The 20,476-nt window shown below is 36.2% G+C and overlaps 1 protein-coding gene across 4 annotated transcripts in view; it reads right to left on the bottom strand.

Moving 5' to 3' along the window:
- itih6 (inter-alpha-trypsin inhibitor heavy chain family member 6) overlaps positions 1-20,476 on the bottom strand; it is a 23,941-nt gene extending 3,465 nt beyond the window's left edge. The window contains exons 1-13 of one of the 4 annotated variants that reach the window (XM_087307242.1): positions 20,044-20,476; positions 18,621-18,656; positions 16,490-16,644; positions 11,051-11,161; positions 10,573-10,820; positions 8,988-9,157; positions 8,783-8,899; positions 8,530-8,701; positions 6,944-7,227; positions 3,814-5,014; positions 3,660-3,692; positions 183-206; positions 53-100 (exon numbers count right to left, since the gene is read on the bottom strand). In XM_087307242.1, coding sequence (XP_087163368.1) covers positions 53-100; positions 183-206; positions 3,660-3,692; positions 3,814-5,014; positions 6,944-7,227; positions 8,530-8,701; positions 8,783-8,899; positions 8,988-9,157; positions 10,573-10,820; positions 11,051-11,161; positions 16,490-16,644; positions 18,621-18,656; positions 20,044-20,139 — 2,695 coding nt within the window. In that variant the 5' untranslated portion in view covers positions 20,140-20,476. Of the gene's footprint in view, positions 1-52; positions 120-182; positions 207-3,659; positions 3,693-3,813; positions 5,015-6,943; positions 7,228-8,529; positions 8,702-8,782; positions 8,900-8,987; positions 9,158-10,572; positions 10,821-11,050; positions 11,162-16,489; positions 16,645-18,620; positions 18,657-20,043 lie in introns of all 4 variants that reach the window. The other 3 variants (XM_087307243.1, XR_015523631.1, XR_015523632.1) reach the window with 3 other exon arrangements.

The following is a 20,476-nucleotide window of genomic DNA, read 5'->3' as shown; positions in this document are numbered from 1 at the left end:
CAATAGTCACTAGTAGCTGAAAAAGTAGAATAAGCAAACATTCGTAACTCACATGACTCATAGTGGATGTTGTAGTCATAGTCACGTGCTGTATCATAATCTACAAAATAACAATGCGTCTTTGACTTTCATGATTAGGCAGCTGTTATATATATATTTGAACAGAGGAAAATAATATTTACCTTGAACAAGATCAATATCAATATCTGCATGAAAGATGAAGAAACATGATCAGAAACTACAATATTACCTAAATGACCAATGAACATATGTGTACATGTGGCTAATAGCACAACCTTTTTTTTCAACAGTCAATAAATGTTTGCCAACTGTTTGCCACTGCACTGACCATCACGACTGATAGCATTGGAACACCTAAATCAAGCTATATGATGGCATTATCATCTTCAGATGAGCCACTTTACAGAATCACTTTCTGTAACATTGAGATTGGTATTCTTGTAAAGTTCAACTCCCAGCTCAAAGTGCTTTGCAGATCCTATTTCCCTCTCTCTGCCCCATTATTTCTTGACTACACACCCTACTGTCCTATTGAAAATCCCTAAAGAATTTTACAAAAAAGTCATACAAAACGCAGCAACATGCAGTCTGTTTGTAAAAACCATTGATTGTTCCAAAATAAATGGGATAATCTTATCTAACCAGTTGAGAAAATAAACAGGCTTTGAAACTATTGTTACTTTTTAACATTGTGTTGGCATCCTCTACTTCTTGTATTGTGTTAATTTAGAAAAATTATCTGCTCAAGTCCATTGTTAATATACCCTCACCAGCCACTTTTCCTAATGAGCTAATTACATGGCAGCAACTCAATGCATTTAAGCATGTAGACATGGTCAAGACAATCTGCTGCAGTTCAAATTGAGCATCAAAAAGGGGAAGAAAAGTGATTCAAGTGACTTTGAATGTGGCATGGTTGTTGGTGCCAGACGAGCCGGTCTTAGTATTTCAGAAACTGCTGATCTACTGGGATTTTCACACACAACCATCTCTAGGGTTTACTGAGAATGGTCCGAGAAAGATAAAATATCCAGTGCATGGCAGTTTTGTGAACGCAAATGCCTTGTTGATGCCAGAGGTCAGAGGAGAATGGCCAAACTGCTTTGAGCTGACTCAGATGAATGCAGAAGAATGAACGCACAACATGTCCAACCTTAAGGCAGATGGGCTACAGCAGCAGAAGACCACACCGGGTGCCAGCCCTGTCAGCTAAGAACAGGACACTGAGGCTAAAATTTGCACACGTTCACCAAAATTGGACAAAAGTAAATTGGAAAAATGTTGCCTGCTCTGACGAGTCTCGATTTCTGCGCCGACATTCGGATGGTAGGGTCAGAATTTGCCATAAACAACCTGAATGCATGAATTCATCCGGCCTTGTATCAACAGTTCAGGCTAGTGGAGGTGTAATGGTGTGAGGGATTTTTTTTGGCACACTTTGGGCCCATTAGTTCCAATCGTGTCAACACCACAAGCCTGCCTAAGTATTGTTGCTGACCATGTCCATGCCTTTATGACCACAGTGTACCCATCTTCTGATGACTACTTCCAGCAGGATAACGTGCCATGTCTAAAAGCATGTATAATCTCAGACTGGTTTCTTGAACAGGAAAACAAGTTCACTGTACTCAAATGGCCTCCACAGTCACCAGAACTCAATCCAATTGAGCCCCTCTGGGATGTGGTGGAACGGGAGATTCGCATCATGGACGTGCAGCTGACAAATCTGCAGCAACTGCGTGATGCTATCATGTCAATATTGACTATAATCTCTGAGGATTATTTCCAGTATCTTGTTGAATCTATGGCATGAGGGATAAAGGCAGTTCTGATGGCAAAAGGGGGTTAACATGGTACTAGTAAGGTGTATCTAATAAAATGGCCGCAATACATGCATATAACTATAGTTGCAGACATAGTCAACTTGGTCCAGCTTGTTCCAGTATGTTGGACTCTTTCTATATAGCTTCCCACAGTTTCTTGTGAGTCATCTGTGTTTGTTTATATTTATGCATAAGCTGTGTATGTGTACAGTGTATGTGATGTCAATTTTGTCATCAGTGCTGTACATGTGCAGTCCTATTTTGTTAACCAAATAATAAGGTAGTGAGCAAGCTGTCAACACTGAAGTGGACCATTGTTTTACAGGCTGAAAACAACTAGTGGAATAGAAACATCTATTGAAAAATGGCAAAAACAATAGACATTCAGGTTGATGATTGCATGTTTTAGAGAATTAAATAATATCCAGACAGATATGCATTCAGACATTCAGGTTTTGAGCAAACATGCCATCAAATTGAGTTTACTTTAAAAGGCTTAGTGTCTTTAACAGGCTGAGAATGTTCAATTTTAGGCCCCACAAAACACGAGGTGGGCCCATTAAAAAGTATTGGATGCAGCTCAGATTGCACTGCACCAGGGGCCTCATGCATCAACGCTGCGTACGCACAAAAACTTTGCGTACGCCAAGTTTCACGCTCAGAATCGCTCACGTTTGGATTTACTAACAATGAACTGAACGTGGGAATGTGCGCAGCTTCACGGCAGCTTTATGGCTGGCGTACGCACATTTTTTGTGCGTGTCTGTTTTATTTCCATTGGCGACTCCTAGAGGCAGTTGTGTTAAATTCCTCTCTACAAAGTGTCTGAGCCTTGCAATGGCAGCTATATGAGACAGGTTCATCTAGCAGGTATATAAGGTTTCCATACCATACAGTTGACCAGCTAAACATTAAAGCACAATTTGCAGCGGTCGCCTGTTTTCCCAATGTAATCTGAGCTATCTACCGCACGCTCATTGCTATAAAGACACTATCTGAAGATGAATTTGCATGTGTGAATCAGAAACATTTCCATTCAATAAATGTGCAAATAAAATATGATGCACAAACTTATTAATGATTCCTACTTGTCTTTCTCGTGATAAATAGTTGGCAAAAACTGATATGTAGCGGGGAAAAAAAGAAGAAAGAGTTCATCAGACGCTGGATTCGAACCGAATTCATGCTTGAACGTGTCAAAACATATTGACATGCGTTTAACAAGCTGCGCCACTGAGACTGTTAAGGGTATTGCATCATTTTACACCCATAAATCACACCATTTCTCTTTTAACTCCACAGTGCGATGTTCAGACCCAACTATGTTAACCGCATCAGCTAAACTCTCCCCATTCTATTTTTTTCTTTTGTTGTTTATTCCAGAGGACAAATTTGCAAATAACACCGCTTCTCTCCGGTCTACCTCCGAAAGCAGCACCTCCAATTCACATTCTGTTCAAAGTTTCTCTTTTTACTTGCTTTTGCCGTTGCTTTTTCGTTGGGTTTTGCCAAAGTAGAGGCATTTGCATATTCATACGGGGGCGGAGGCAGGGAGGGGTTTTGTGCTCGTGCATGTTGCACTCAGTTTCACGTTCATTCGGATGTACAAAAGAATATGCGTGAGATTCGGCGTACGCAGTGTTTCATACATTTGAATTTTTTTCTGCGTACGCATATTTACAGCTTTGTGCGTACGCAATGTTTTAGTATGATTTCCACACAAGTCTTAGTACATGAGGCCCCAGGTCTGTATCCAGACCCCTCTTCCTTAAACTAGCATGATGCAGAAGTGCAATGACAAAAGGACAGCATTACCTTTCCTCTGAATCTGGATGGACGAAGACACATCTGTTAGATGAAGAACAGAGGATAATAGAGGACACAGAAACAACCAAGTCACTCATTCGAAGTGTTTATGACATTACCATTTGTATAAAACGTCAATCTCCTCTCCTTAAGTGGAACTCACCAAGAAAACGAGCGGCTTCCCACAGTTTTGGTGCATCTGTCATTCCCGGCATTGGCAGAAAATTTGGAGCCATCAATGTAGCCACTTCCAGCTCAACCTGAATGTCTGAATCAGCCTCTGTGGTGGATGCTGTGGAGGTTGATGTCTGTTGAGTTTGCTGAAGCATTGCGAGTCTTGAGTTAGTTGAGTTTTTGACATCTGAAGAAGAGTCTTGCTCTGCAGAAGGTGCAGTTTTGACTAGGGTGGCTAGCGTTGTGATTTTGACTGGCGCAGAGGAAGTAGAGGTTTTCGATGTACTAGGTGGCATGTGTGTTTGTGTGGTTTTGATGGTGCTAGGAGGAGAGGAGGATGGCTTGGTGGACAGTATGGTAGTGGTGGTTTTAGGTGGTCCTGTAGTGGTCTTCTTTGGGGATGGAGTAAGAATTGTTTTGTTAAGAGAGACAGAGGCGTTAGGTGGTCGATTTGTGGTGTGGAGCCCTGAGAGTGGTGGATGTGCTTGAACAGATTTAGTGACAGGAGGTTTGCTTGTTTTTGGTTGTGAGAGCAGCTTGGATTTTTTGGTTCCCATCGCAGATGTGGAAGATATTTTAGGTGCAACATTAGAGGTCTGATTGCTCATGTTTGCAGAACCTGCTGTGGTACTAGCTGAAGTCTTGCTAGTAGTAGTTACTACTGAAGAGCTAACAGTCGGTTCTGGTTCATCGATATCCGGTTTAATGACAACCAACGAAGTGACTGGTGTTACAAAATTGTTCTCCAGTGACAGATTGGTGGCTTTTTCTACAAGAAGACGCTGTATGGTCACATCCGAGGTGTTTATTTTAGCCAGCAGCAACTCTTTGATTGTAAAGTAAGCCCAGAGCCGATGCACAAAGCTAGGAATGCCATCCAGCGCCTGCCCACAAACCAGAGCCGGATCTGTGCCATTTATAAGTGCTCTGGCCAATGGTAGCTCATTTTCCACTTTCACTTTTTGCTTTGAATCACTTGCTGTCAGTGTAATCTTCAGATCCCGTACGCCTGGTTTAAGTCGTCCTGTGACTACTAATTCAGAACCCTGGAAGTAGTTGGGGAACAGAGAGCGAGTGATATCATACACCTGATCGTCGAGATAGGACAGCTGGATATCTGAAAGCAGAGGAGTGGCCACTTCATCATAGAAACCTTTCAGCTGGATAGCTGCATCGTCATCCTCGTATACCTGAAAGACAAAGAAAAACACATTAAAATAATTACAATTTAATGAACATATTTATAATTCATTGTAATCTTTAAATGCATTAACGTTTTGCCAACAATTGTTACATATGTGAATCTTTATGACATAGACCTATGGATGGATGGATCTCTAATTGCCAAATCCCCAATACATTCAGCATCTGGATGAGTGAAATCACAATCCTAAACCAATATTATATATATATATATATATATATATATATATATATATATATATATATATATATATATATATTCACCAGATTCACCATGAAGTAAGAGTTGTTTTCTTACAGTAATGTTGCTGCAGTTATTCAAGTTATTTCATAATTAATTATTGTTGCACAGGAAAATTGTACACTATTACATACACTTTTTACGCTAACAAAAACCAAATTAGAGCATTTTCTTTATTATATTGTTCATAATGAATAGTTTGATATCAATAAGATTTGTTTTCACACATCAAGCAGGTGAGGTTGAATTTAAGTTCATGTTCACTTATCAGTGTTTAGATGCAAATACAGTGGGGAAAATAAGTATTGAATACATCATGTTTTTTTCCTTGGAATAATATTTTTAAAGGAGCTGTTGACTTGATTTTGGTAAAAACCCAAACAATACAAACATAAAAATAAAACAAAACAAAACAACAACAAAAAAAGTTACGTGTAATAATGAAATGTCACAAGGAGAAAGTTCAGAACTACTGAAATGTATTAATACTTCATAAAAAAGACTCTTTTGGTGATGACAGCTTAAAGACAACTCTCATATGGTGAATAAAGTCATTGCTCAGGTGTGAGTTTTTCACAGACTTCAACAGAGTGTAAAAATCTTTATGGTTCTGTGGGTCTCGTCTACCAAATCTGATCTTTATTTAGTTTTTTTCTATTGGATTCAAGTCAGGTGATTGGCTGGGCCATTCTACAGCTTGATTTTCTTTCTCTGAAAGCATTTGAGAGTTTCCTTGGCTGTGTTTTGGATCATTGTCTTGCTGAAATGTCCACCCTGGTTTCATCATTATCATCCTAATAATGTAGATGTTGGACTGAAGCAGCTAATATTCATTTACAATGACAGAGGGTTGTTGAAGAACCACTGAGAGATTTTTGCTGCTGTTTGGGCTTTCCCTGCGTCATTTCATTTTATTACAGATAACTTAATTTGTAAACTAGTTAGATTTATTTTCTTTGCATATGTGGATTTCTTTGGTTGTTACCAACATCCGGGGAAATTTTCAAGCCAACGGCACTTTTAAAAATATGTTTTCTGAGAAAAACGGTGACGTGTTCATTACATATTTTCCCCACCGTACATTCTGAAATTAAACCTGTCGATCATATAAATGATATCTGGTGTCTGTTCAGAATATGGATTAAACCACTCAATTCAAATACGTTTATTATTGGATTTGTGAGGGGGCATAAATCTCTTATATCTGATTAAAAAACATGTTCATAGGCATTCAGAAGGTGATAGAAATTCTTATGGGTTAGCAACTAAATGATGGTGAATGACTGAATTTTAATTGTGCAGTGAACTAACCATTTAGTATTTAGTTTTGATCCTCAGATTGAATAAGATTAATGCATCAAGAGCTACGTTATAGGGCCATGTGACTACATCATTCTGCATGTATATGTTTGCATGATCCATTATGGTGGGAATTTATGAGAATTTGGGATTCCTTTAACAGTGAGTAAATAAATGAATCATTAATTAACCAAATTTAATAAGGGAAACATTCCAGTAAGGGATGACTAGCAGGTCATTGAATCATTCATTCAATTGGTTTGTTTTTTAAAAACTGTTTACATTGGAAAGAACAAGAAACTGTGCTTATTAATGCTTAACTGAACCACTTGACCTTATGAAAAACCGAAGTTATGTTCTGTATAATTGTTCTTACCATGCGAGCCACACCTCGATTCTCCAGCGCCAGCCTCCTCAACATTGGAAAATCAGCGTCATCTCCAAAGGCCAAGCCAAATAACGACACCAAACCCAAAGATTTCTGTGCATTATGCAGAATAACATCTGTTTCCGTCTCCCCAATAGTGGCTTCTCCATCGGTCAGAAAGATGATCATAGGCACACGGTGAGAAGATGGTGCACGCCCAGTGGATGAAGATGAACGTGTGGATGGATTTAGCAGTTTAGCTGCCGATAATAGAGCTGCGTTGATGTTTGTCCCTGGTGGTGTAATGAGGAGAAAAAAAGTTTATAACAAAATATCTGCTGAATACTGACTTTGGCTTCTCAATCTCCAGATTCACAGAATAAATATTTTTTTTAAAAGTTGTTTCCAGTCCAAACTGGCTACATTAAGATGATGACAAAATAACGCAACCCAGTATCCATACACTAATATTCTCACACACACACACACACACGCACACACGCACACACATGCACACACACACACACGCACGCGCACACACGCACACACACACACACGCACATACACACACGCACATACACACACGCACACACACACACGCACACGCACACGCACACACACACACACACACACACACACACACACACACACACACACACACACACACACACACACACACACACACACACACACACACACACACAAATTCACTATGGCCAATTTAGTTAATCCAATTCACCTATCTGCTTATTAGGTGATGTCACGAGAAGCGGCTTTCGGGTCCAAGCGCTCTATCAAATTATATAGGAGGCTCATCAAATGGTAATATTAAATGCTTACAAAGTGATGTAATACTTTCGAAAATCACGATCACAATACTGTATATATGTCTATGCCTAATATCCGATGGCCTGAAAGTGATACATTTTTTATAAATTGTTAAAACTTTGGTGTTTGTGATGCAGTAAGCCCAGAGAATGATGTGTACACAATGATTTTTTCTATAAAATTCACTAATAAAGTGATCAAAAACAAATATTTTCTCAATTCAAATGAGTAGCGGCCTGGACCCGAAAACAGTATTCCATACATCACTGATACATCACGACTTAACAAGCGGATAGCTGATGTCTTTGGACTGTGGGGGAAACGAGAGCATGTGAAGGAAATCCATGCTAACATGGGGAAAAGTTGCAAACTCCATACAGAAATGCTACCTAGCCCAGCTGAGGCTCGAACCAGCAAACTCCTTTCTGTGAAGCAACAGTGCTAACTACTGACCCACTGTGCTGCCCTTATTACATTATTACAATATTAATACATGTGTATATTTTAAATATTACTATATTAGAATTCCTAAAATATATATATTATAAAAAATTAATTCTGCATAAAAACAATTTATATAAAATAAGTAATTGTAATATTTGTATTATTTTACTTATTATATTACTATTCTTTTTAAATTTAAAAACAATAATGTGGAATAATAATAATAAAGAAAATAGAAAAAACTATATACAAAATTCACAAAAAACATTATTTTGAGTGATACCAAAAATACTTTTTCTCTTTGATACAGAGGAGACACCTACATCCTGCTGCGATTATCTTCCTGACAAATTCCTTGGCATCCCGTACATTCTGCCGTGTGGCCCGGACAGTTCTGTCTTTCTTCCAGGTGTGGACATCATCTGAGAAAGTGATGAGATTGAAGTAATCTCCTTCGCGTAGGTCACTTAGTATGCTGACCATGGCCGCTTTAGTCTGGTGTAAAAACACAATGGAGGAATACATCATCTTTTCATCTTAATCTCAGCAAGTTATAGTATGTAGTTAAGATGCTACCTGCTTGATTTTTGTCCCAATCATTGAGCCGCTAATGTCAATGACAAAGATGACGTCTTTAGGAACCACAGGAAGTCCTCGAGGTGCAAAATAGTGAACAAAGTAGCCGTCATCCACCTGGAAAAACAGTGAGAACATTATAAGGCTGCATGGAAAACAATGTAGTTCTGGAACCATGAATCAGGCAGGTTATTATTATGAAGACCTGGATGTCCCCCATGGGGTCTTTGAGCTCCACATCATACTGAATGATGAAGTCTGCACTGAGCCCCTTGGGGGAGACATTCCTCTGCTGCTGTATGGAGGGAGTGTAGCGCACATGAGCGCAGTAAGCATTCTGCTTGACCTTAGTTGAAGGAGGAGCTTCTGCATCTGCTAAAAGATCAATCAGGAACAGAAACAAAAACCTGTCAAAATTTGGAATAATTGTGATTTTAAGTTGCTGCATTTGTCATCAAAAATTTAATCAAAATTTTTGTCATAAAAAAAAAAAAAAAAACATGGCTAAATTTTACTAGTTTAGTTTAGTTTTAGTTTATTTGTTTACAGGGTCAATGGACATTAATAAACATTACTGTAAAATGTGCTAGAATGAGCCAAGAATGGCTATTTTTCATCCGTAGACCCTTTACAGAATGTTAAAAAGTCACACCTAAAGTAGAAGCACAACATTAAACATTAAATACACTTTAATATAAAAAATACAGTTAAAAAAGTAAAGAAAAGAAAAAAAGAAAAGAAAAGAAAAGAAAAAAAGAACAGACTGATGGCAGCAGAGGACAAAAAGCCAGACAACAGTACAAATGTGTCAAGAATACAGTACTAATGCTGACAATGCTGATTTGTCAATAACCAATTTTTAACATGAGACTGAAAAGAACGAAAAGTGCATGATCTTCTAATTGTTGGTGGGATGGAGTTCCATTCCCTAGCAGCTCTCACTGAAAATACAGATTGACTGAATTTGCTTTTTTTGAGAGGAATAATGCAGTCTCCTCTGTCACCTCCTTTAGTAGTTCTGTGAGCAGTCGTTCTAATATTTACAAACTGATTTAACGGTGAAGTCTGGTTATGTAAAGTCTTAAACATTAAACAGATGTGTACATACTTAATTAAATTTCCCCAACTAAGCAGGTTGTATTTCTTTAATATTAAACAATGATGATATTGAACTGATTTCTTATCAAGGGTTTTTATGGATTGTTTGTATAAAGATTCAAGTGGCTTCAGAATAGTGATGCTGGCTTGGGACCAAGTGGTTAAACAATAAGTGATGTAAGAAATGATCATGGAGTGATAATAGATTAGGGCAGCCTCACATGACATCTGATCACGAATAAATCTAAAATTTGCTAAACTGAATCTGACCCGGTTACAAACCTTTTTAACCTGAGACTGAAATGATAGTTTTGAATCTATTAAAACTCCAAGGTACTTGTACTCAGATACAACTTGTAATCTTTCTATTTAAAATAACTTATTTTAAAAGTCATTTATTCTGTCATGGCAAAGTTTAATTTATTGTATCACGCCTCTAGTCAAAGACTATAGAATACACAAAACCTGTCACTCTTATAGGGAAAAATGTAACTGTCAATATGGCGAATGAAGCTCCGCCTTCTAGTACAGGGGCCAATCAGCGATCACTATGGACTGAGGATTCTCCGGGGTAGGGGCTCACACCAGACGTGAGTTTCTGCAGACTTAGTGTGATTCGAACGTTTGGAAATGAAACTATAGAGACAGCTGTTTAATTTCATTGGTGATTCCTAATAGATAAGTTAGATTACCTTGAACGGTGTTGGAGAGCAGTCGGCTAGTTCGCAGTGGCAAAGCTCTGATAAAGCTGATGCCTGTCCTCTCGGATATGCTGACCTCCAGGGATAGGTTTTGCACAGGTTGGCCTGGCCGTAGACCTAGAGAGAGCTCATAACGCCCAAGTCTTCGCGATAACAGCTCCTCATACGACAGAGAGAAGGACACGCGAGCACCAGGAGGAACGTTGACTGCCACACGAAACTTCTCCATCTCGCGTTCCCTTTGGAAAACATCAGAAGTTAACGTGCTCCTTTTCCATGGGTCATAAAAACATTTAAGAATGAAAGTTGTTAAAAACAAATCTCCAATTCTATGAGAAGAACTGCAGGGAGTTTGTCAACACATCCATTTCTAAAACCTGCTTGTTGGGTCAAATCTGAAAAGTAAATGATCTATTGTCATTTTTAGAGCATGCCTGTTATTAAGCTATTAGGGAGATTTTGGACTGACTTGGTGGCAACAAGTCCTGCCGTTTTCCCCTGCTTCTTAGCATTGTCATAGATCTTCCTGGCATCAGTCCTCCTCCTCACCTGAGCCACATACACCTTATGGTTTGATGTGCTGGGAATAAAGAAAAGACCAGTTAGAGCAGAAAGAATACATAGCTTGATAATAATAGTTTATATATTTGGTTTATGGTAAAGACTCATGGCAAACCATAAAAAAGGGTCTTGAAAATAAGAACACCCTCTTATAACAACAAACAAATAAAATGTAAACATTTCTCTCACTTATTATTATCTCAGAACTGCAATATTAACGCAGTCTCATGGTAATTCATAATTTGGTGGCTAATTCGTATATATTCATGAGCTAATTCATATAATTTAGTACTATTTGCTTATCACCCATTGATGGTTGGGTTTCAGGGGCGGTGTTGAGTGCCATGCCTACTTTCTAAAATCATACATTTTCATACGACTGAACTCATATGAATTCGTATGAGTTAGCCACTAAACTGACAAAACGTAAAATACTTACATTTTCTCGTGAGATCAGGCGGGCAATATATAAGCTTGTGTTTGCGTGTTAAAGTCAGAACTGTCTGAAATAAAATATTATACACTTTTTTTATTTTTGTTCTTTAAACATTATAAACGTTTTTTTTTTTTAACATCACAATTCTAAGAAACAAAAACTAAGAATCTCGTTCATATCTCACAATTCTGACTGTATAAATATATTTATACAACTTTACATTAAAATTGTAAGAAAATAGTTTGTTTTTTATATATTTTTTATAATTCACAATTATTGAATGCCAATTTTGATTTCATATTTCACAATTCTTAGGTAAAAATCATGAGACAATAAATAAAATACCTATTTCCATTTTTTATATTCAATGGCAGAAATGGGCATCAAAAGGGTACAATGTTCTTCCACATGAAGCATGGCATTGTTTTATTTTTATTTATTTAACTGCCAAAGCACTAAAAGCTACACACGGCAGCTTTAAATTAATCTCACAAAAACCTTTTTATGTTTTACTCCTTGACGGAAATGAGCCTTTCACACTAAACAGCTAGTAAAAGAAAAAAGGTGAGCAGAAATGTAATTTCCCGTTTACAAAACATGATTTACTGAGAAACTGAGAAAAGGCAATCATAGCATTTCCAATCCCCTGAGCTCTGGGTGCAGGAGAATTTCCCCTGCATAAACATCCACACAACTCGATCCATACACTCTTTGTCTCTTTACATCAGAGTCAAGGAGAGAAAATGCTAAAGTAAGGTCAGCACCTATAAGCAAACATATTTAAATATAAATCAACAAGAACCGACCAAAGTAAACCAGCAGCTTTGAAAAAGAGCTTGTGTGAAACAGAGCCGGGTGAATGGACAGTTTAAGGCACAGTGGAAAAAATGAGGCGCCTGTATGTATGTGTGGCATGGAGGCGTCTGGGATTACTGTGGATGTGACACTGTGAACACAGAGCACTCAGTCAGTTTAACAAATGCTGCCGCACTAAAGAAACACGTCTGCCGCGGATTTTTGAAAAAGCACAGAGTCTGGTGGAAGCTACTGTCTGTATATGTGCAGCAGTCTGATTCTTTAAACACACACACATATATATACATACATTTATATATATATATATATATATATATATATATATATATATATATATATATATATATATATATATATATATATATATGTCTGTGATGTATATATTGAAACTTGAAACCTTGCTTTGTTAAGGGATGCTCGTGTACATTCTTCACGCATGTGTGTGTATTTATGTACACGTAAATGTGTGTGCGTGTGTACCTTGGCCATGTGCCTTGGTAAACTCTGCTGGGTAAAAAAGGAGAGTGAACAGAGCCAGTTCTCGTCATTTTCTCTATTAGCTCTCTGAGTTTTCTCGACAAAGCCTGCTATTCATCTGGCCCAATGGTTCTTTACTGTTGACCCACGTCCGCTTCCAAATCCAGCCCCCTGTGTGCTTTATCGAGCTGTTAGGGGGTCTTATTTGTGGTAATTCGTTTATATTTGATATTCTTGGAAAAATAAAAAAAATACCAGAAATCTTGCTCTGGGCAACAAATATGATTTCTTATATGATCTTATATGATTTCTTCATGTCAGTTTGGTCCATTTAAGCTTACCTCTGTTTCGACATTTTTTTTTATTGATAATCAAGTTGTAAAACGAAAAGAATTAGCTAAAAGAATAATTAACTGACAGTTTAAGGGACAGACAAAACGTACAGTACTGTCTTAATTTACTCACTATCATGTTTTTTAGTCTTTATGATAGTGTGGATCTTGTATATTATCTTATCTTATGTGGAACTGAGGGGGCATTTTAATCCATAGGGGAGCACTAGACTTGGGGACTGATTTTGGTCTCTTTTGTTCCTTTCATTTAGGCTATTTATTCACATTTATTATTACTTTGCATTAAGTTACTGACCTAAGGCAGTAATATACGTTTTAGTAGTAATAATAATATGCACAGTTTCGCTATTACTGATTTTATTTATGACGGTAATGCAGCGATACCGCTTAATGCAGACGGATCATGGCTTAGTGCCAAACGTGCTTTAAATCATATGTTATTCTTCTTATTTATTTCCGTTTTATTTCAAATAACAGGCCTATGAATGTTTAAAGTTTTAGGTAAAGACGTCAAATTATGCCCACATATGCAAGCTGACCCACGATCAGACTATTAGTTTAACAGGTAAATAAATATAGTGAAATCAGCTTAACAGAGTCAAAAAAGTTGACATAAACCAACACAAGTTTTAGGGAAAAGCTAAATGTTACAATCTAATGTCATTTAAAACAATTACTTAGTAACATTTTAAGGCATTAGTGTAGCCAGAAAAATACCTAAAAAAGATACCTAAATTCACAGTTATTACCGTGAAAATTGGTTACATTTTGGCACAGATAACACGCAACTCAGGCTATATAACTTTTTTCATCATTTTAAATGTATTTCGTGATATTGTCCGGTTGTCATTTGTAAACCATCATAAACCATTAGGTTACTAGGCCTACCCGTCATGTTTTTTTATTTATTAAGCCTATTTTAATAGCTTGTTTTCAGGTTATTTTCATTTTAGGGCCATGAGCTACAAATCAAAACAAACTCGATATGCTGACTGTATTTTAGCTCTTAAAATAGATCTACAATATATTTTATGTTGTTTAATTTTGCATGAGCAAATAGCAGTATAGCCTAAATTACATATTTTTAAAAGATTATCATTCAGTCTGCAGCGCACGTGAGAGTTTTCTCGGTTGATCCGCGGTAAATCCACTTAAGCACTATACCTATTCCATTTATAACACTGCAAACTTGACTTCGCAGGCCGGTCATTTTTAAACGCAAAAGGCGTTTATTAAGTGTTATACCTTGACTGCTGCATAATGGGATGTTTCTCTACACAACTTTAAAAGTGCACTTTTTAGCAATGTCAAAATGAAAGCAAACATTCAAAGGGTTCTGTGTTTTGTCAATTTTAGCTTAATTGTAATAATATTAATAATATTAATAATAATAATAATAATAATGAATAAATTTAATTATTATTTATAGTGTAGCCTACTGTGTGACTGTGCAGTGAACTATTTATTTTTATTAAAACATTTTTATTAGAATACATTTTACCTAATAACTAATGTAAAAATTACTGGCAGTTGCGTCTCTGCTAAAATTAATTTAACAGCAAATTTCTTCTGCGTTTTTAGAGCTCAAGAGAGTTGTGTTTAAAGAATTAGTAAACAAAAACATGTTGTGAATTAAGCTGCTCGTCACATGTCACCCACTTTTCTCCCTTGTGAGAAAAAAAAAAACTCGGTCCTGGTCCTAGAGGGCCAGTGTCCGGCACAGTTTAGCTCAAACTCTAATCAAACACACCTGATTATAGATTTATAGTGATCTTGAAGACACTGATTAGCATGTTCAGGTGTGTTTAATTAGTGCTGGAGCTAAACTGTGCAGGACACCGGCCCTCCAGGACCGAGTTTGCTCACCCCTGTCCTAGGGCTTAGTGACCACATACGTGGACAGCACATTTTAACTCTTAAGTGACTATTTAATATACTTTGAATGTTTTATATTTTGTTACAGACGCAGTGTCATCCTGCAACATTTGAAATGTCCCAAACACTAACTTTAAACAGTCCAAAATGGACAAAAAAATGTAGTTTTTACTCTCTGATAGTCAAAACATGTTCAAAAAACATGTAGATGTTATTAATGCATTAAATAACAGTCAGGAAAAAGTGTTTTATGTAAATTCGGACCACGAGTGCACATACAGTTGAAGTCAGAATTATTAGCCCCCCTGAATTATTAGCGCCCCTGTTTATTTTTTCCCCAATTTCTGTTTAATGGAGGGAAGATTGTTTAAGCACATTTCTAAGCATAATAGTTTTAAAAACTTATTTCTAATAACAGATTTATTTTATCTTTGTCATGATGACAGTAAATAATATTTTACTTGATTTTTTTCAAGACACTACTACACAGCTTAAAGTGACATTTAAAGGCTTAACTAGGTTAATAAGGTGAACTAGGCAGGCAAGGGTAATTAGGCAAGTTATTGTATAACAATGGTTTGTTCTGGAGACTATCAAAAAAAATAGCTTAAAGGGGCTAATAATTTTGTCCCAAAAATGTTTTTTTTTTAAATTAATAACTGCTTTTATTCTAGCTGCAATAAAACAAATAAGACTTTCTCCAGAAAAAAAAATATTATCAGACATCCTGTGAAAATGTCATTGCTCTGTTAAACATCATCTGGGGAATATTTAAAAAAGAAAATAAAAATCAAAAGGGGGCTAATAATTCTGACTTCAACTGTATATGGACATCATTTATCTCTAAAAGTACATCATATCAAAAGATGATACTTAGGTTTTTATTCTAATTAGGTTCCAATAAGCCCAAATAGCAATGCCTAAGCCTAATTTAAAGGCATACATGTAATGTAACTCACCCAAAAATGTACAATTCCTATTCAAAACATGTATGAATTTCTTGCAGAAAAGATGAGAATGTTTTTTTAAATGGTCCACAGTCATCTTCATTAGCATCTTTTGTGTTGAGCAGAAGAAAGAAACTCATAAAAGACAGAGCAAATGGAGAGTGAGCAAATAATTGCATTTTTTTTTTTTTGGATGAATTATCCTCTTAAGTACTTAAATGTAACTTTTAAGTATCTTTTAATCAGATATTTTTTTTTATAACAAAGTACTTCTTTCCACAAGAACAAATCATTAGTACAATTATAACCCTGCTGTGTCTATTCAGGGAAAACTTTCAAACTTAAGCCAAACGAATCTCAACTTAATTGCAGTTTCACTGATCGTTAAACCAATTTGACAGCTGGAATAACTGAAGGAACATGTGGTGCAAATTTGGACTCACATGGTGAAGTTGGATATGAACGCAGACGAGGACAAATCCACCTCAAAGGCTGCTTCCTTAGCAATGTGGAGCTGGTTCCAGACGGTGCTCTCCACTGTAGTTACAGCATAGCGGGACACTACTGAACATCTCACATGGTATTCGGTCACCTTCAGCTAAGGGCACAACAAACACCAAGACATGGAGACATTAATGATAAGTCATTCATACACTTTCCTTCGGCTTAGTCCCTCTATTCATCGGCGGAATGAACCACCTACTTATCCAGCATATGTTTTACACAGCAGATGCCCTTCTATGCTGCAATACAGTACTGGGAAACATCCATACACACTCATACACTACGGACAATTTAGTTTATTCAATTCACCTATAGCACATGTCTTTGGACTGTGGGGGAAAGCTGAGCACCCGGAGGAAACCCAGGCAACATGGGGAGAACATACAAACTACACACAGAAATGCCAACTGACCCAGCCCAGGCTCGAACCAGTGACCTTCTTGCTGTGAGGCGATTGTGCTACCCACTGCCCCACCATGACGAGTCATGTTATATATAAAAAATAAAAATAAAAAAAACACAGAGCTGATGGTCATAATTTTGATTTTGCTATAAAAGGTTATTTTTTGCTATAAACAGAACATTTATAGTCTCATGGATTCATTTTATTGACTTTTTTGGGTCGAAACAATGTGTGACAACTAGCGTAAATCTCCCTATCTGTACACACCAGCATAAACATCTGAAAGCAAGCTGAAATAACATGAATTTGCTTCATTAACTTTCACTCAATGGGAAAATAGATTTCCGTTGGTTAAACTGTATTCCTGACAACCTTTTAGGCTAATTTTGAAGATTTAGTTTTAATGATAACCTACTGTTAGGCCTACACGGAAACTGTGCGCATAGAAGTCCTTAGATTTTAAGCCCATCGTTGAGTCTATTTATTTACTTTTGTTAATGTGTGTACATTTGTATTTATCCCGTTTTTAAACTAATTTCACAAATATTATTGTGATATAATAATAGTAATATTAAAATGTCCATATGATTGTATTACAATAAAGTTTTTAAAGTAATATTTTTTGTTGTTTAGTGTATATTATATGAGAGACTTGCTTTGTTTAACAAATAAGGGGATCTTATTTACTTTGCATTGTAAAGATTAAATAGAAGTTAAAAATGTATAATTTATTTATTTTATATATTAAGTTTTTAGTTATGATACTTCCAAAATAATTCTGCATAAATCTGCAGATTTGTTACAAAACTCTCAGCAGAAATAGCAAAAAATGTCCGCAGATTCTGTCTGGCCCTACCTATTGGAAAAGAAAGGGGTTTACCAGGCAGTTGAGATGTCTGTTAAAAGGGTTAAAAAAATAAATAAATAAAATAATAATAATTATATATATATATATATATATATATATATATATATATATATATATATATATATATATATATATATATATATATATATATATATATATATATGATTAGCAAGTTACTGTTCACTCTTCTTGACTTTTGAACAAATATAACAGCTCCATATTTAGAACACCTTAATCTGTTTACTTGAACCTGATTCAGACCACACTGGTCTGGCTACAGAAAAGGCAGTCCATCTAAACTCTCTTTCATGCACTGCATGTTACAAGAAGCTGCGTATTTAATTCAGAGACATGATTAAGTGACACAAACATATTAATCTATTGTAAACGATTCTTGAAAACTTTGCAGACTTACAGTACAAAATGAAGCATAACACACATGAACGGTAACATCCAAGAAATAAATAATGGAGGCTCTTTTACTTATTGTGAAACATCCTAATCTGCTTCTGCTTTGCTCTGTCTCGAGTGACAGATTTGGATTGTTGGTCATATTGCTTCTAACTCATGCAAACATTCTCATGTGTTTTACAGGAATAAATATTTGGTTTCTAAGGCATCAAACTCATGTTTGTGCATATAAAAAAACTAAAAGGAAACTGTGGGTCAGAAGGCAAGAACAGTTTTAGGTGCTTTATTAAATCTCACAATAAGCTAAAGAAAAACTACATAACATTTAGATGACTTAAAATAAGACAGTTAAAAATTAAACAAAAACGGTTCATACTGTCATACTCACTGCTGGTTTTGCTGTAGAGGTTTGCCGCCTTGACCTCTGCAAAATGAAAAACAACATGAACTTATTTTATTGGTGTATAATGTGTTTTTATGCCACATTTGGTATGAAAAATATGTGACTCTGAGCCATAACATATTTATTCCCACTCATTCCTTTGTGCCACTTGCCTCTTAGCAAACTTAAAGCCAAAAATGAAAATTCTATCATCATTTACTCACTCTTGTTTCAATTTTTAATGAATTTCTTTCTTCAGTAAAACACAAAAGGTACTTTCAAAAATGTTGTAAACCTTGACTTCTGTAGTATTTGTTTTTCTTACTGTGAATGGTAAATGGTTTCAAGCTTTCTTCAATATATATATATATATATATATATATATATATATATATATATATATATATATATATATATATATATATATATATATATATTAAATAGAAACTCAAAGCTTTGGAACAACTTGAGGGTGAGTAAATGATAAATAAATCTTTGAGTGAATTATCCCTTTAATAAACTATTAAATTACCAACAAAAATGCATTTAGAGACAAATTTGGTGCAAATGTAGAAATAGCTTTAAATACAGATGCCAGTGGTTTTGGTCTTGATCTTGCATTGAAACAGACTGAATCAAAGTCATTCATGAAAGAGGTGGAAATGAACTAAAATGTCAGTACTGTACACACAAGGCCCCTGGAGGATAGTAGATGCTAACTTTACACATAGTTCAATGCTGTGCCAACATATTACCACATCTCCCGGAGATTGCTGCAAACACAAACAAAATATTATCAATGGGAAATAAAATGCACCTTTGCTACCATGGCTTTCCAGTACACACTTTAAATGAAAGGTTCTTTGATAGGCTGTTATTTGTAGGCTATATAGCTGTTAAATAATCTTTCTTTCCACAGTGCGTAAAATGTGAACAGTTGCAAGAATGTATCCGTTTTCCTTGTTTAATCAGGTAGAATGCAAGTTACAACTTTAAGTTTAAAACATCAGACAAAAAACTACATATTTTAGAACGCACAATGTGACTGCAGCTCCCAATGATATATGAAGTTATTGTTATTAGACAAACTTCAGAAGCTATTTTGTTGCCTCATCTCCATCCCGTTTGACTATTTCCATTATATATATAAGCTATTATGCAATTAAAGGCTATATTTGAATATTTTAAGATAATTCAATAAAGAGTTTTATTAGCAGTATAAACACCACACCGTGTTCTAAGAATGAAACAAGATTCCATTGGAAACAAAATTCCTAAAATATTTTCGCGCGTAAATGTGATGAGACGCAGTTTCAGTGTTTATGTCACACAAAACATATTCGGTCACTTAAGATAAACATTATATAGCAAGCACAAGTGCCAACTAAATGGAAAATAAGGGAAATTATATGAATTGTAGTACACATACCTGAAGTGGGACCGAGCGCGCGTCCAAGTGCGCGCATCCAGCCGTCAGAAGGATGAAAACAACAGCGTGGACGGTCAAATCCAGTTTAACATCCATGCTTCCAGCGTGTGTGGGAAAGCCAAAACCACTGTTTTGCTCTTAATACGAGTGCGTAAGGTCTTCCACTGACTTCACATTTTACTGCACATGTTGTTTGTAAAAGGGGTAGTTTTGCCCCCACCCTTCCAAAGAGATCCTAAAAATGATACCGAAGCCACTATAATGCGGTGAGAAAGATGGATGCTCATTTAGACTGGGGAAAAAAACTGTTTTTATGACAAATAGATGCCAATCATGCGCAGGTATTTGTGGGCTTCAGTGGTAGCTCTTTTCACGTGTACATACTGGAAATTTCGCAGAGTCTTGCCATGGTTTTTGGGGGGCACGAAAAACC

Source organism: Danio rerio, chromosome 23 (assembly GCF_052040795.2).
Source record: "Danio rerio strain M-AB ecotype USA chromosome 23, GRCz13ab, whole genome shotgun sequence".
NCBI classification, from domain to species: domain Eukaryota; kingdom Metazoa; phylum Chordata; class Actinopteri; order Cypriniformes; family Danionidae; genus Danio; species Danio rerio.
This window is presented reverse-complemented; position numbering and strand designations above follow the sequence as displayed.